Source organism: Lepidothrix coronata, unplaced genomic scaffold (assembly GCF_001604755.1).
Source record: "Lepidothrix coronata isolate B3197 unplaced genomic scaffold, Lepidothrix_coronata-1.0 Scaffold33, whole genome shotgun sequence".
NCBI lineage: Eukaryota > Metazoa > Chordata > Aves > Passeriformes > Pipridae > Lepidothrix > Lepidothrix coronata.
The window spans coordinates 5041875-5060492 of record NW_016690213.1 but is presented as its reverse complement, the minus strand read 5'-3'; the positions used below and the strand labels follow the sequence as shown (position 1 = coordinate 5060492).

The window sequence follows — 18618 nt, the reverse complement described above, 5'->3', positions numbered from 1 at the left end:
TTCTGCCTCCCCCAAACACTCAGTGAGAAAACATCAGTGGGCAACATACCTGTGATCTGAATTGCCACTGTTCTGGACTTCTCTCTTCTCCTGAGCACCCATTGACAAAACACAGACTGATCCGATACAGTAGCATCCATCCCATGATTATAAGCCAAGTAAGGGCAATCATAATCCTGATCTTCAGTTTTAGGTCACAGCTGACTCATATACAAAACAAATTACTCATTAATGAAACATAGGATTCTAAAAGTTAAGAGTTAAGAAAAGACAGCACAGAAATGGATATTTATTCCAAGAATTTTTGTGGATCTTTCCAAAATGATAATAACAACTATATTTTACCAGTTATTTAAATTTGCAGTATGAGAAATCACAAGTGCTTGAAGCATGTCACAGAAAACCAAGAACTCCTAAGGCAATCTGCACCAACACCTGGTATCTCTCGATTCCCTTTTTTGCTTGCAAAAGCAAAATTTTTCTCCCAAGTCTTTCTTTCATCTCACAAAATAGAATAGGGCAGCAGGCAAATAAGATTTAAACTGCTTGAGAAGAATTTGATAGCACCTTTCTGACCTTCTCCCAGACCAGATCCATGAGGCTGGGTACCTGCATTGGCCTCATGAAATTCTGTTCCCCTGTGGAAATCCTCCTGGACCTCCATGGCAAGGCAAAGTCCTCAACTGCATGTGAAGGCAAGCCCAAGGCTTTCTCTTTTTGGGGAGATTTGCTCTGCTAAAATGTGTTCTTCATAACAGCGTAAGTCATGTGGAGCTGTGGAGTGTCACAGCTTCTGCCGGTATTTCAATGCTTCCCACCTTTTCACTAGGAATTTACTTCACTATTACTATTTATTGTGAACTTAACTTCTGTGACTGAGGTTTGGAAATTGCCCAAAATCTGCAGCACAGAACAGCACATCCAAGAGCCAGAAGAAAAGGAGGAAGGCAGAGGGGTGGAGGGAAGTGTCAAGGGAGTTTTGCAAAGCAAATAGAGTATTATCCTTTTGTTTAAGATGCCATGAAGACTTTTTATCTGCTATGTGATACTTTGCTTGGAGGACTAGCACATAGGAAGAGCTTTCCTGCACACCCCACTGTCCTTGATTGCTTTACTGTTCTCACTGCAGATTTATTAAATTTTGAATTAACATGTGTTAAGGAGGTTGATTTTGTTTGCTCTGCCACATAACTTACTTTCCTAAACACTTAGTAATAGCAGCAGTTAATCTATTGACCAATGGCTTAAGCAGCAGGTGGCTTTAAGACCAATGGGCCAGTCCTGACAAGGCCCACAGAAATTCCTAAGGCCTTCTTTGTTACCTGGGCTGGAATAGAGAAACTACTTGTTTGGAAAATGTTTCTCCTCCCACAAAACATCTTCAGTATTAAGGGTCTTTTGTTAGCAGAAGGCTGAAGAGGGGGATTATGAAGGATAGTCTGTCACACAAATTGTTTCTTCTTAGACATATAATACAACTTGCATTAAAAGTTTACAAACTAATCTAATGAAATTATCATTCAAACGAAGCATGTCTCCCATCATTAAAATTGACATCTGGACCTGCCGTGCAATTTCCGCACTGGAAATCTCAAGATTGTCGCTGCTATTTTAGAGTAAAACAAGATTTTTTCTAAAAAGCCCTCTGCACTGCTCTGTTTGAAACAGGAACCTAGATAATCTGCAAGGGCTCATTTTCTTAGGAAACCCAGGCACCAAAACATTAACAATTAAATTAGTTCCCATGTCTTGAGGAATCAGGAATTACAGTTAACCGTGTATCATCTGGTCATTATAGCCTCTCCTTGTTATGGCATGCAAATCTACATCAGGAAAGGTGGGGGTTTTTTTAAATTTATTTGAATTGGTTTAGTAGAAGTCAGCAGAAACTGCAACAATTGCAACTTGCAGTTCTGTACCCTTTGAGACAAAGCTATATTGACTTAGCTGAGGGCAGTATTCAACCATGACTTTCTTAAGGGAGGATTTTACAGTGCAAGGTGGGGACAGATATCTCTCTCCAAAGTATGTCTATGTGTGCACTGAAAAGTCAGTGGCAGTTCCACTTGCAGTGAAGAAATGGTGGTTGGGGAGTAAATGGATCCTTTGGGGAAGCATTTAATCTGTCTTTAGCCGAGCTTTCTGTGTTGTTCTGATCCAAGTTAGGAGAAAAATGACTTCACGTGGTCTGAATGTGCATGCATGTGTGTGTGTACCTACACAGATATACAGATAGACACATGTACACGTATATGAACACACACACACGCATATATACCCTGACTCCTGCACTACAACTACAGTCCTCTGTTCTCTGTATCATAAATAACAATTGCAAACAGCTGCACTGCAGCAACATTAAAAAAATAGGAACCAGAGAGGCCAAGTTACAAAATATTCTGTAGCCTGATTTCCATTTGCTGGGGTTCCTTCATCACTTGAACTATGTGTCTATCTATATGCTATGTACACACACCTGTATACATATGTTATATATGTATGCACTTTTATGCACTCACATGCAACTTCTATTTAAGACCTTTGTATTTTGGGGACATTGATCTCATCTGGGGATGAGATCCAGTAGCACCACTAGGTGCTACTGTAATACAACTAATTAATATTATTTTTACTGCTAATAATAACAGCAGTGTTTACTTTTAGCATGTTCTCACTCCTGCCAACATATGTTTTCATATTCTTTAATTTTCTTGTTCTTTGCAGCACAAATGCTTAGAGGGATCCTAATTAACTGCTCAACAATGACGCACTCCCATTTAGTTTTTCTCTCAAACTTATTTATTAGGCTTTGTTTATCAGTGGGAGAGTTTCTAGCACTGAGACTGCCAGGATTTACTCTAAGCCTCTTAGTCTGATGTTTCCATGGCCCTGGCTCTCTGTGTAGAGAAGCTAAGAAAACCATACATACAGCTTTTGGCCCCCTTTATTTCAAGTTATCTAGAGCAGATGCAGGGTTTTTTTCTTTTGGGTGGGATGAGGAGAAAGGCATCTAATTATTAAATAAGTTGGGGAAAATGCTGTTTTTTGGCCAGGGTTTGTGGAGCAGTACTGGAGAATTTTTGTTTTGTTTGTCTGAGACTACATAACTGGATTTCAACGTATTTTCGGGGCATTTCTCTGAACCAATGAATTTCCGTGAGTAACAACAGGAATACCTTTGTCTGATTTCCCCACCAAAGGTTTCCCCAGAGACCTACGGCCAAAGCAAACCAGAAAATGAAAGAAGGCATTTGCTCTGCAGCTGCTCTGCAGGTCCCTGGTGCTCTCCCAGTGCTCAGACCTCCAACCAGTGTAGGACAGTCTCTTCTGTCCTGCACCTGCAAGTAAAGGGGTCATTCCCAGCCTCCCTCCCAGTTACAGCTATTAAGTGCTTGGTGCTCTCTTTTTTTCTTTTTCAGAGACATTTGTTTGTTTCTTCCTCTTTTTCTCCCTTTTCTTTCCCTCTTGCTACCTGCCTTCTTTCCTCCCTTCTTTCCCTTTTCTCTCTCTCTTTTTTTTAGTTTTTCTAAAAGGTGAGGTCTTCCCTTGCTAACTCACCACTAATTAGAGCAGTGAGAATTAGCTGCATTCACACTGGCTTTAGTCCTGGCAAGAGTGTTAGAGAATTGGCCCACTTTTCAAGGTGCCAAATTGGAGGCTGAATCCAGGTGTGGTCAGAGGCAAGGGGATTATTTTCCTCCCATGGGGTGAAAACAAAGGCCTGTGCTAGGGATAGATGGGGTGGGGACAATGTTGCCCGCAGGAGGGCTAAACACTCCTGACATCTGAGCCCTCACCACACCACAGCACCAGGCTGTGTGGCAGGTTCCACAGCCTGAGGATCCATGACATAGGGATGGGAGCAAGGGAGGGCTCTGTATTCTGTGGTAAGGCCAGAAAGTGTTGCATCCCTCCAGATCTCAGCAAAGTACAGAGTCCAGATAAACAGAACATGCACTGGGGGAAATACACGTGATATACCCACCTGCTGCTGGGCACAGGACACAGCCTTCAAACTCTTAGGGTGGCACAAGAGCCAGTGGCACTCCTTTGTCTGCAGGGACTCAGTGCAGAGCCCTGAGGGTATTGGAGCCTATTGAGCAAACCTGTGGTTCATCAGGGGCTGAGATTCAAGCCAGAAACTCCTCAGCTCTCCTCACCAACTCAACAACATGGGGCAAATTACATATGGAACTTCTTCCTGTGTCGCTATTTACAGTTACTCACAGCATTCAGGAGGCCTGCTGAGAACTGGTCAGTTAGTGCTGATGCAGTATTTTCCAGAGGAGACCTCTGCATCTGCATTTGGTATTGCAATGAGCCCGAGACGTGCCCTTTTTTCAGGCTAGGCCTTTTATCAGAAGGGTGAAGAATCCTAAAGATATGGCAAGTCCCAAAGAGAGTGGGTACTATCTCAGTACTGAGGAGTTCATGTAAAAGGAGAAGCGAAGTCGATGGTGACAGCTAATACCTCATTACTCAGCACCTTTCACATGAGAGCCTAATGGGTTTGGGAAACAAAGCCAGAGCATGTGTGTGCAGGTTTTCCATACTTACCAGCAGCATCCTAACTCCTGTTGTGCTCCAAAGTCTTTATGTTATCCAGCTATCTAAGTTCCAGTGAATAGCAGGGGAGTAAAACAGGTCATGCTTCATCTGATGGAATAAAGCTTGGTGGTTTACCAAAAAGTCAGAAGGTGCAGGTCAGTGTGGATAACCTCACTTCTATTATCCTATCAAAAGGAGAAGGTGTAGTTTCCTCACTACCCTTGAAGAGTACAAGCATTGACTGAGAAGGCAGCAAAGTGAGAATCTCTGAGGATGTCTGTATGTTGCTGATTTTACTTCAGAAAAAAAAAAATCTCTTGTTTGAGTAGGGCTCTACCACTTCCTGTAAATTGTTCTTGCCTGTGCACCACCATCCTGCATCCCCGCAAACCACTCTTGCCTCCTCCTGTTGATGCAGAGCATAAGAGCACATAGTCCTTGAGGAATGCAAGGAGCTGGGAAATAGAGGTGGATCAGACCTCCGAAAGTCAAATATCACAAACATTACCAGGAAGAAAAAGGAGGGGGAATGTAGCACCTGATACTTTTCTGCGCTGGTCTTTCTTGGGCCCTGACAAGACCCTAGAAAACTGAATAGTGATATAATGCATGTCACACCGTAGCCTGGACTGGGGAGCTTCAGACCTTCCTAGATCCTTCAGAAAAGAAAAGTATCTGGTTTTTAATGACGGAAGTATGGAAACTGCAAACATAATTTTTATTGTTGCTATTTTACTCTCCCTGATGCAAAAAAAGCTAGTGAAGTTTCAGAAAGGACAGGCCTATGGGGAATGCCCCACTGAGGACAGAGGGCATACAAGATCCTCACTACCATGCATCTTTTATTATTATTTCTTTGGGGCGGACTATATATGCAATAGTAACAAACGACCCTTTATTCTTCCTTCCACAGCCTCCAAATTTGGCTATGCTTTGCAGTTTATCTTTGTAATGAAGCCCTACCACCACTATAGTTCTTTAAAAGGGTCATAGAGAATCACAGCAAAGTGGTATACAAAGGTAAAGATGTCAAGTGAGTTATGTTAACAGAAAAAGAACTACACAGTAGGTCAAGGTTTGGGCAACAGCAGGGAGATTTTTGTTAAGATAATGCTACTCACAGTGGTGGTGACTTCCTTTGTAATCCATAGCTGCCCAGAGAGAATTACCTCTATTCTCATGGAGTCACAGGGCCATATAAGAAGGTCCTATGGGGTCTAAGTGTGATAGACACAGCAATTGCTTGTACAAATAAACTTCTACTATATAAGCAGTATGAATGGGTTTCTGGTGTAATGTTTTCTAATGCTTCACATTTTCAGGTTGGGTTTTAAGACAATTATCAGAGCAGCTTTTCAAAGCTAAGTGGAGGTTTGTTCAGCTTTGTTTTCCTTTAGGAAGGGTAATTACCTTTCACTGCACCAGTACAGGGCAGAGGTTTCTGAGTTACATCCCAGCTAAACTAGCACAGAAAAAGAACTGGTCCAGCACAGGTGACTGGTTATGTCTATATTGCACACAAACTCAAACCCACCTCTGGAGGTTATAAGTTCAAACATAGACTAGAAGCAACCTTCAGGGAATGTTAAGAGAGAAGGTGCAGCCTGGTGGGACTGCTTAGCACAGGTGTACGGCACAAAGAACTGGCTCATCACCTTCCACGGGTCCCATCTAAGCACGGAGCAACACAACCCGCTTAACAGGTCCGGAAGCTATCCACTGAAGGATTTGGATTTAGAAGCAGCCTACCCTTAGGCTACTCCACCCTGAAAGAGAAAGCTCATATAGGTGAAGCCATGTTGTGCCTGAGCTTGCAGTCAGCTTGTAACTCAAAGTACCACAGATATCCCTCAGAGCACTATCACTGCAGGACTATTTGCCTTTGGAAGTCAGATTTTAAAAGAAATGTTGGAAGATACCAATGATTCTGCTTTAAGCATAAAAGATGCATTGCACAGCACCATATTGCTACATCAATATCTTTAAAATGAATGTTTAAAGTGATTTTCTTTCCTCATTTGAAAGCTTTTTCAACACTTTGGGAAAAGCTGTCCTTCAGCTCGCAGATTTCTGAATATTCCGATATCTCCCCATGTTCTCTCTACTGAAAATACACCCAGATTCACCATTAAGTATTAAATTTATTCTTATTTCTATGCTAGTAAAAGGTAAGAAATCAGCAAAGGGGAATACTAACAACAATTTAGAAGTGGAGCTCTTATGTGTATGAGGGTTTTCTAATATCCTTTTTTTTCTCAGTTCTGGTGCATATGGACTCACTCTAAGCCATAACTGTCCTATAGCTCATAAAATGTGCATTATGTCCCCTTTTAGATAGAAGTCAGCAGGAACAAAGCTACTGGAATGGATGAATAAACAAATTGTTAAGGCTACACACATCAGCCTCTGAAGAGCAATAGGAAAATGTGCAGTGCTTCTGCAACTCAAATATCTGATTGTACAATGCTCTGAATTGTTCATGCAAGTGTTCATTTCAGCTTGACCCTGTTCAGCGCAGGTGGGAAGCACTGTGTGTTGGAGCACTAGGTAAAATGGATGGTGGCTCTGGGACAGGGGAATCCCATCCAGCAGCAATAACAGCATGGTTGTATGGCCATAAAATGCCCCCTGCCTGCTGGCAAGAGTGGTTACCTAGGGAAAACACATTCCTAATCACCTCATTAGCATGAGGTTGATTGATGAAGGCAGAACCATAAGCCACGTACAATCATACCCTGCCTTGATGCTGTTGAGTCCAGGTAAGCCAACACGCAAGGCTGAGACGACCTCCCAGCACTCAGCATGCCCTGCTGCTCCCTCAGCTTTTATCTTTTGTGGTGAGTGCACACACAGCACATCCCACGGATGCACTGCAATACAAATGGGAGCCCAGATCTGGGCGCCCCGACATACACAGGTCTGCAATCTGCAGAGTCCTGCGCCCATGATTATTGGTCACTGGAAAGTTTCAGAATGGTACAGATTATGTTCGCTCTGGAGAAGTTTTTAAGCTGTTCAGTCTTACCTGCATTCCTTGCCATGGTTGTGCTGCTCTGCAGGATCTGTCTTCTGCCTTTCCGAGGTTGGCATGATGTCTCGCCAGCAGGATGTCTACATCCTTCGCGCCTGGTAGGATTATCCCATTCCATGAGGACCTAACTGAAACCACTTTGCTCACACTCCTAGTTTTTGTGCACAAATAGGGACTTCTTAATGCCGTGGCCTAAGATAGGATGTGCCCTCCTCATGCTATTAAGCAACCTGGGGCCTCAGCCCTTGGGGCCTTAGAGGCCTCCAATCCTTGCCACCTTGGCATGGAGGACCAGGACGGGATGCTGCCCATGCTTTGCAGTGGTTATTGCTGTAATGGGGCCTTATGACAAAGAAAGGAGCAGGCCAAAAGTGATCTGAAATGGACTGGGGCTCAGCAGTAGGCATCCTTTCCACCAACCATTGTTTGGCAGCAATTCCTACCCAGTGGCAATATTCCTCTGCTTTGCTCACAGCTGAAAATAACTCTGAAAGTACTTTGAAAGGGCTGCCTTTTAACTGAGCTTAACACCTCTCCAAATTATTTTTGTCATGGTGAATATCTCTCCCTTGGATGAGAATCCCATCTCTTCCCTCCCATTTCTTTTCTGCACAGCCTGTAAACTCACTGTTTCTGTGCTCTCCCATGCCCTTTATTTCCATAATGGACTCTTTGCCCATGTGTTTGCTAATATTGCTACCTCACTACATAAGCTGGCAGATGCCCAGAGTGTTGGTGCCTGTGACATGACCCCTTTTTATTCCCCATACAGTTATCTGGCAGCACCTTGTCTGGAGGGTGGGCACAGAAAAGCACAGATGCACCTAACCTGGCACAAGCTGTTGTAGAGTCATGACAAAAACACCTGCCCTTTCCATAGTAATCTGCTGAGCTGCTGGTGTTCCCTGTACTGGGAAAGGAAGGTTAAATCACCACTTTGCTTCCTGTTGTGTCACCACTTTAACTGTTTGCATCAATTATTGAGTATACTTACACAGTACTAATGCCTTTGCTGTGATTCATACAGACCTTTGGAAATTAACGCTGCAAAATGCATTGTGTGGTCCTCATCCCTAAAGCTTCTAGTAGCCACAAGCAGACTTGTGAAAGTTCTTGTCTCAAAAAAATGGCCAAAACCATTTCCGTAGATTTCTGTGAGATTGCAAAGAGTTAATCTAAAGCCACTTCTGCTGAGCCTCCTCCTGGAGGAGGAGGAAAGTAGCATAGCAGTAGGAGCAGTAAAACAATATGAAGTTGTAGGAATGACCAGTGCTCCCTCCAAACAAATAAACAGCCTTTTTCTCCTGTAGAAATTTGACAATGTTTCACATATTTTCTTTGGTGCTCTTACCAATCCCTTGAAAATTAGCAGCTTGCTGCTGAAATGCATTAGAAGAAGGGAGAAGCCAAATTAAAATACTTCTCACACATCTTCGGTCACTGTCTGTATTTCAGTACTTCTGTTGAGAAATCCAGTAGTGGTACCATCCATCAGAAAGAATAATAACCCCTTCAGGGAATTTCCAATGATATCTGATGATGAAAAAAATACAGTTCCTGGGGTACACCAATATCTAGCACAAAAATAAACTGGGATGGATGGTTGAAGGTCTGTTGTTTAAGAACTGTCTTTGAGCGAGACTTGCATTTTAAATGCATTTCTGCCTGTGGTGGAGCCTTTCTATGTGTGTTACTTCATTTCTTTGCTTCAGTTTCTCGACATGGGAAAAGGTAAACCATTTTCTATTGTATCAGCCCATGATGCTACGTAAGTAATAACTCCAAAAAGCATATTAAATGTGCAAAGTACTACCCTAAGAGCTAACTATCATCATTATGAATTAAAACATAAGTACTTACCCTGAAAATACTGTTTTAACGTACGTCATTTGTTGTTTGCTTTTCAAACTTCTTTAGAAATGAAAGGTTTCAGAAAATGAAACCTCTTTTCACAATGAAAATCTCAATTTGCATATTTGCTTCCCAGAGGAAACAACTCCAGAGCTAAGACTAATAATTGTGGCTACTGTCTTCTCATTCCGAGTAACTTGGAGGCTGATGTGGTTTGTGATAGCAAGCAACTTATGCATTAAGGACTCTGATCCACACCCAAGAACCTCAAGGAGCTTCTGGCTGGATTCAAATGCTAATCTCTCAAAGGTTTCGCAATTTATTTTTTAATGGTCCACTTCTGAGACATTCATCTGACACTTTGACTATTATGTTACCTGGATTAAAAAAGATGCTAATAAGAGTATTAACCAGGTTCTTACACACAGAAAGCTTTTGCAATTACAATACCTCCTGAGTCACTCATTCAGGATCCTGGGAAAAATAGAGCATTTTTGCTTTCCAGATCTGTTGGGTGTTTGTGTTTTTTTTTTTCTTTTCTTTTTTTTAAAACCTCAAGAAGTGCTTAAGGTTTCTTGTTAAGAGATTTGAAAAATGTATAGTCCTTGTAAATTAAATACTACAAGTTCTTAGATGAGTGATCCCTAAACATTTATAATTCACACTAATATGATTTAATTCTAACTCACTGTAAGATTTATAGAAATTAAAAGACTTCATATGCATAAAGGTGATGAAAATATAATCTAGTTCATGAAATCTTTATATGTAACTTTATATTTCAGCAGTATAGTTATCCCTGGCGCGCTCCAGACTTCAGGAATGTGCCACCTCAGGGGCCGTGCCCTGAGCCCGCGCCAAGCCGAGAGTGGAACCAGCTCCCTGCAGCCTGTGTGCCCAGGGGTCTCCCACTGAGACCCGCTGCATCAGGGGGACAGCGGGACAGTTGTCACTTTTGGAGTGCTGGCCTGAGCTTTCTAAAGCTGTAAACGCTTTAGATTTTGCTCCTCTGCCGCAGCAAGGGACCACAAATGAACTCGGGACTGGGACAATTTCCTTACAAAGAGAGGAAGCTGCTGGAAGGAAGAATGTGGCCCTGCTATGCCAGAGCTCGCTTCCCCACCTGCAGACTGACTGCAGAGGCTGTTTCTTCACACAGGGATTTAAGAGGCAGGGTTCGAGGAAGAAATTTTTGTTATAATTATGTAGCTGCATTCCCCTCAGCTGGAGCTCTAAGGAACTGGCGGTTTCTCTACCTCATGTACACTATTTAGGATAGCAAATCAGCACTGCTGGCATTTAACTGTTACCTGTGAGTTGAGAGACCACTGTTGAAATAGAAATGGGACGAGTTCCTTCTAAATTAATTTTCTTTTTTAACTATCAAAGCCACTGCACAGAAAGCTGCAGCAACTTCAGCAACTGTCTTGGTTGCACACCAAGGATTTCACTGAGAACATGTTAGAGGGAATCAGAAAGCAGAGAAAAGGTCACAAATAAGCACCTTAGGAACAATGAAAGCTTTTCTCCATGTAGCAGTGGGAGAGTTGCTAGAAAAACTGAAAAGGTATTAATCAGAAGTGGCTATAAATCCTCTGGAGTTTTGCTCTTATAAAACTCCTCAGAGAAAGTCTTGAAGGAAATGCAGGTCAAAGCCCAAAAAAGCTCTTGATCAGAGATTGCTGGAGGAAAATCTTCCCAGATGCCATTTAATAGGCAGCAATCACCCCAGGAGTGGGAAAGCCAAGTACGCTTGAAACATGGTTGCAGTTCCTAATAGGCCTTGTCACACTTAAGGCACTGCAAGCTCCATCCAACGAACAGCTGAAGCTGGCTGGCGATTCATAAAGCCAACAGTTTAAAGTTTATTATGATGAAAGCACTTAATGACAGCCATCGCTAGGGGCCCATCATTTATAAAGCTGTGCTGAGTATTAGACATGTAGCATGACCACCAATTTTATGTCACAATTGCTACCATAAAATGACCTTTGGTGATTTTTACTGCATGTGGTGGACAGCTCTTCTTTTACATTAGTGCTCTGTGGCTTTTCTTTGCAGACTATTATGCTGTCTAAAGCTTATTTGGCACTGTCGTGAGTCTCAACCCTTGTTATTACCCCGAAGGCCTGTCTAAAGGAAAACTCTCATGTTCTATTATAGCACTCCAATAATTTACAGATCTTACCATCCTTGGTTAGCGTCATAATTTAGTGCAGATATTCCTTCATTGTTACCACATTTAATAAAATCCCTCAGTTTCTACAGAAGGCTCTAAATTTCCTATCCGGGCCACTAAAATGCATATGCCTGTGTATTATGGAGACATGGATAACGGGTTTTAATTTTTTGTTGTCAATTGAAAAGAAGGGAAAGCAATTGCAGTGAACAGTAGTTAACCTGGGAGAAAATCTCCTTAAAGCCTAAGGTATAAATGCTAGACATTGCACAAACACCAGATGTAATTTCAGTGCATAATGCACAAACATACATTTGCATGTGAACAATATTTCTTAATTACCTTTCAATTTTTAGACCGACTTTCTACACTTAGGAAGTGTTTGAATATACCAGCACTTTACTGTCCTGATGTAAAGCATTACCAGTAAAGTGGTCTGTCCCTGCTACAACACCTTTAAATTGTATATATAATTTTATAAATGATATAAAATCTGTTTCTCGTCCATGAAAAAACACACTAGCATCGCACACTGCAATCTTGAAAGGATTTAAAATATGTGATTTCTGCTGGTACCTACTGTATTGGGTTTTATATAAAGCTTTTTTCAATAAGGTAAATTGTTACATGACAAACTCATCTTCCACCATTATCATCTGCTGTTTGTGTTTAACAACAGGAGTCCTGGTCTAACAAAACTGTTGTAATGGCTGTACAAATTACTCAGCTGAAAGCTTTTCACCAAACCAAACAGTATTAATCAGCAGTTCTTATGAAGGTGCTAATTAAAAACAATTTTCTTCCTCAGTTTGCAATACCAAGCCATCTTCATTTGCACAGTTTCCAATATACGGCTACTGTATACACTCACACTTCAGAGTCTCTATTAACTATTGAATCTCCTATTACCTATTTTATTACATTCCTGTCTCCCAAGTTTCGAAGCTTGTTGACATTTCAGAAGTCACAGCATGATATGTTTAATCATTTAAAAAGTACATTAATTGGAGTCGGAGTCAGGAAAAATAACAGGTCTTTTGGCACACAGGCTCTGGCAGGGCACAGCACAGTCTGAACGTTCCAATCCTTTCTGCGAGCATAACCCTCACCCAGGGGCAACATTTTACAACTAAAGGGCAACAGTGCCTAATGCAGAGAAACATCATTTTTTTGCTTTTTTTTAATAAGCAATCTTCTACAAGCGACACTGTGTTGGTTATCTGCAGGGAAATGCATCCAAAATAAAAGATACTTTTATTACTAAAGGCCTATCGCTCCTTCGCTGTCGTCAGCCACAACAGCTCTTTGTTTTTGGGGGCTTGGCATCTGTTGAGTTTAACCCAGATCCGAGGGTCAAGATGTTTCTTCTCAGGCTGTGGAATGCCATCTGGACTACCGCTTCGTGCATCTTCCCTCTACTTTCCACACACTTTACACACAGGAAGACAATGAAGATCCAATACTGCTGTTGGACAGCGATGGAAAATATCCAGCTTTTACCCAGCCACAACAATATGCTGGGCTTTTTGGCAGCAAGCCAGCTGCTGACTAAGCAAGGAGCCGTAATAGGCTAAACCCTTTAAAAATGGGAAAGAAAAGTTAGGTTTGTTACATTCAGCTGTTTGAACAGAGTCCACAGGTCGGAGAGGGAGATGGATCTTGTAGAGGAGATGCAGCACTGGCTCTCACAAAATCTGGGGTCAGTTATAGAGTGCATTGCCTAATTTCTAAATGGCTGTAGGCAAAGGAGACAGCAATACTGGCTGTGCCTTAGGTTCCCCCATACGAGGAATTAGGGGGATCCCGCCTTTACTTACACATTCAGCTGCAGAGTCATGTATTGACTTTCTTATAGCTTTATGGGATTTCACATCAAAGTGCCCTCATTTTGGCTGGGTTAAGTAAGTGCTGTTGCATTGCAGATGAGAATCATATTGAAAATCAGCTTTTAGAACAATCTTTCAAAAGATACCGGTGTGCTTACAACCAATGTTAGGCAACCGATTTGTGACAGTGGAGGCATGACAATCCATCTTAATCAATCTATCTTGATCAGACTCAGGACAATCTAAAATGTGAATAAAAAGAAAAAAAGCAACAAAATTGTTTCTTTCTGAGGAAACAACATGAGATGACAAGGTTGTGCAGAAAAAAGTTTAGACATAACCACTGATGCATGCTGTCTTAGCACTTTCTACTAGTGTTTCAAAACATTTCACCAGAGTTATAAAGGAACTTGCAGTTTGACATCACTGCTCATTCCCTGATGTAAAGAAGAAGAAAACCACGCATAAAAAACCATAAATTCAGGCTAAAGCTATGCATTTATAATTTGCCCTGTGAAAACACAAGGACCTAGTTATTCCCCTCTTGTATTAGGAGAGTGGGTAATAAAACACTGCTCTGTTTGACTTGCATGTGTTGCTGCCTTCTCCCTCTTCCCCCTGCCATATCAGCTGTGCCACCTGCCATATCAAGAGGAGGATCAAAAGCTCCACCCACTGCATCCTCTTTTGTTCAGGGAACAGGGAAGGAGAGTTGTAATGGAGATATAACACTTGATAAACCGTATGCAGCCAGGCTTAAGATGTAAGGATGCCTTTGGGGGGGGAAACAATTTTAATCCCGCTTCCCTCCTCACGCAAACATGTAGCCATTAAAGCCTCAGGGAAATTGTAAATGACTTGTCCAATAAGGATTTTGAAGCTGGACTGGTACCTGGGATAGTAAGTTCTTCTGCCTTATCTCACACTCTTTAGACATTTGTCATTTCAAATCAGACTTATTTCCCAAATGTAAAGATTTGTCCCATTATTCCAGAATGTTATCAGATAGGATGAGTTTGTAATTTTTAAGAAAGCCTTTGCCATATCTCAAAGCAGGAAATGGAACACTTTTTTCTTGATCTTTTATATCCTGAAGATCACACAACTTGCTGCCAGTGGCACCAGGTGCATAAGGGCTGTGCCCAGGGGAATGGATGCCTACTTTTCTCTGAGAAAGGAGGAAGACACAACATTGCTGTAAGAACTACCAACATGTGTGAAGGCAAACTTGCATCAGCCTAACATTTCCATTCTCGGCGAAGCCAGCATAGCTCTTGCACAGCATCATTCAACTTCAACTTCTTAACAAACACAAAGTAATTAAGCTCAACATTCTGTAATAGAACACTGTAAACTATATAATTAAAAATATACCAAGTATCAGAGACTAGTTAAAACACCAAATAAAAGGCTCTGATATATTTTATAAGCATGATTTGATAAACTGCTGAACATTTTCTTAGAAAAGATATTTGATGTATTAATAAACACTGTATTTTTATTAAAATTTAAGAGCTCAGAAACAATTCAAATCCCTACTGACACAAGGGACTCTGAGAGATGTCTCTAAAAAAAGAACACTTCTAGTGCCTCATGTAAATACTACATCTGTGACTTTTCAATACCCATGTTAAAACAGAAAAATCAAGAACTTGCTTATATACCTCTAAAAATGTGCACACAGACCAAACCTGCAAGCACTTATGTAGATGAGTAACTTTACTGCCTGTGGAGCTCCAACGTGAGTTTGCAGGATGAAGCCTAAATGCATCTTTGGTAAACAAGCCATCAATTACACACTTTAGGGATCGCAGCACCTGTGCAAAGCCTTCAACTCAAACGACAGACACTAAAGAAGTAAAAAGCAATTATCAGCTACTAATTTGAGTAAAACTCTTTTCTTCTTAGAGCTAAAACCACAATTTTCAATGATGCTGCTTCTATTTTTGGTAACGAACGATCTTTATTAGATTACTGTACAGCAGACATTCAAGCCCTCTCAAAAATAAAAGGTTCACAAATTTTAATATTGAGCTATTTTTCACACTGCTTTGTTGATTATGAAGATGTCCTTGTACATGTTTTTAGAGAAACAAAGACACTGCTGTGTGGGACAAACAAAACGAAACTAATTAAACTAAAGCCATCTTCACAGCAATTTCAAATTACTCCTAAATGCTTTTGATTTCTTACCAGACAAGTATTTTCCAACAGGAGTTTGAATATGAGACTCATACCAGCTATAGCAGGGACATAGTACTCAGTTCTAGGATAAATGGTTGGTTTGCATTGCCCCTGGTCTTTATCTAACACCGAGAATAGGCTGCTTTTTATCAAAAGAGGAATAAATTGCTGTTATTGTGATGTTAGCCCATCACTTGGCATTGCAATTCAAGTTTTTGTGAGAAAGAAATGTATGATCTAACTGCGACTTGACCTATGCCTTCTGAGATCCATCTAGGTGCTCTAATGGAGCATAAAAAGTACTGAATACAAGGACATGCAAACCGGTAGTGAAGAAATCTGTTTGAGAAGAAGAACGAAGAGAAAGGGACTTTCACAAGCTTGTGGTTTATGTACTGTCCAATTTGTTAAATATGGAAGAATGCTTATTCCCGCATTGCAGTTCTTTTAATTAATGTACTTCAGCATGATTCTCTACACTTGCTTGCATCTAGTACCTTCCTCTCTCAGTCATGGCCTCTGCCTCTCTCTTTTTTCAACATTTTAAAAGTGTCGCGGTTTAAGAGACTGTTTCTGAGAAGTCATTAAAATGGTCTGTTAAACTGTTAAGAAAATCAGATATTGCTCCTGTTTCTTTGTAGGATTTTTGTCTTTCCAAGAACAAGAAAAATCACATTAAATGTTTATCAAAAATGTGGGCCACAATATATCCCAATATAAACTAATTCAAGGGAGATAGTTTTCTTACACTATAAAATCCTTTGGCTGTTATATTATCAAAAAAAGATGTGTTTTTTTAAAAGCCATTTCTAGGATAGTAGCATTTAGATTTTAGTCCTGATAAAGGCTCACTTTCCATTCATAGTCAGAACCTAAATGTGCTCTTCTTGTACCTAAACAGATAATAAGCACTCAGCACACTCCCCCTTCTTGACACAACACACTGAGACTAATCACACATAATTGGAGAGGAGGAGCAGAGGGGCTGGGCAGGCTATTGTGTCCAAAGGACAAATGGTCAGTTTATGAGGCTTTTGTCTGATGCATAATTTCTTATACATCTACAGGAAGAAAAGTCCTGCTGGAAAAAAACATACATCCACACATACAGAAAAAAAGCCTTCAACACTGAAGCAAATGAGGACTTTCCAATCATGGATAGAAAAATCAACAGTGAAATTAAAAAAAGCAGAAAAATGCAAGTATTCAATAGGTGCACTTTTAAAAGATCTTTAGACAACTATTTCCTTACTAGTTAAATGTCGATGCATTCACTTCTTTACAAGCAGTTATATAAGCCCACAAAGTATATTTTTCATATATTTTCAAATACACCTCAAAAATAGCATTTAAACAGATTAACAAAGTACATGCAAGTTTAAAGGCACAAAAGAGAAGGAAGCGAGCTTTACACCTTTGTTAATGCATAAATGTGAAGTCTGATCAGTTTTAGGCTGGAATATAACTGGAAAAATAAGTTCTAAAATGATACAAAAAAGATGTCTCAATGTTTACACTCTGTAAAACAAGCCACGATATCTTCCTCAGAATTTAGATTAGAATGATGAGTCAGGAACATAAGTGGGGGAAAATGAACTCTCTGACCATTCACATACATGGATTAATTTTCAGTAGTCCATCTTAAAACAAAAAAAGGTGTCATCTTCTATCTGTGTTTGGTTAAAATGAGAAGAAAAGGGTAATGGAGGTTTTCCTCATATGTATCTTTTTCTTCATTTTTCAACTGCAAATAAAAAATGGATAAAGTGAGCAAACTTTATGAAAGCATTTTTGAAATACTGACAGTGCTTGCTTAAGTATATTTCTGGGTACAAATGATACTACTAAAGATTAAACATTTAATAACTACAAAAATATCTTAACGTCAAATACTATCACAGGTATGGAACCGTATGTCAAATATTATCAGGAGTTGGTCAGTTTGTAGACAAACTAATTCATGCAATAAATAGTTGAACACTACTTATAAAAAAAGTGAGGTCCCATGTTGCTGTACTAAATAAATTATATTCAAGTGAGATTTAAGGCCTGAATTAATTCCACTAAGCAAGGAACTTCAGAACAAAGGCTAAAAGTTTATCCCTAATCAGCCTAACTACTGCTGTATATTTGGTATTTAAGATCGACAACTGTTTCAGACATCTGAAATATCATAATCTTTCCTGAAGGTTTATATAAGTGCAAAGCTGTAATGCAGTTCTTGATGGGCTCATTTATTAATTCTATTTAATTTAAAAAATTCTTTTAGTAAGAGGGAATTATAACCTGATGCTTAGAGTGGTATAATTCCAACTGCTAGGGATGACATTATATGTGCTCTTCTAATCTACACTAAATGAATATATTTCTAAAAAAAAATGAATTTTATTTTCTTAGGTATCCTGGTTAATACATACACATATTAAACTGAAGTATGTGGAAACTACTCATATGTAATATATTTTGTAATCACTTCACATAAAAATATTTGCATATATTTAATACAAAGAAGAAACGTAGATTAAAAAAAGCACCTTTAGCTGTGTCTGACACAAATGACATCCCCAAATACTACATTTAAAGCCAGAACTCTTTTTATGCCATATTGTTTTGCCTTTATTTTCCTTGCCATGCATTAAGGATTTTAGTTGGTCTGTGTCACAACATTGCTCGTGTTATTTAAACAAAAGTCTTTTCCATATCATATTCTTCAGCTGTGAAGTGCCTCTGTGTAAGCTACTGTCTATGAGCAATTAACACACTTTTCCTTTTTCATAGTGGAACCTAAAGCTGATCTATTCTTTAAATTCTAATCCACTTTACACAGAAGTGTTTGTGTATAATTACTAAAGTAACGACAATCTGCTTCCCAAGATCTCTAACTTTACGCAGGTGGTTCACTTTGTTTGCACAGGATTACCAACCAGTTTCATTCTATCCTGGCAGTTTCTGCTTGAAGCAAGACTATATTTTATTCGTACCTTGGAATTTTCTCAACT

General features: G+C 40.1%; 1 protein-coding gene across 1 annotated transcript in view; it reads right to left on the bottom strand.

The window, feature by feature from the left end:
* Positions 1-12564: 12564 nt before the first annotated feature.
* Positions 12565-18618, bottom strand: part of CAMKMT (calmodulin-lysine N-methyltransferase) — a 217507-nt gene continuing 211453 nt past the window's right edge. Inside the window, exon 11 of the mRNA XM_017811780.1 lies at positions 12565-17363. Coding sequence (XP_017667269.1) covers positions 17286-17363 — 78 coding nt within the window. The 3' untranslated portion in view covers positions 12565-17285. The remainder of the gene's footprint in view (positions 17364-18618) is intronic.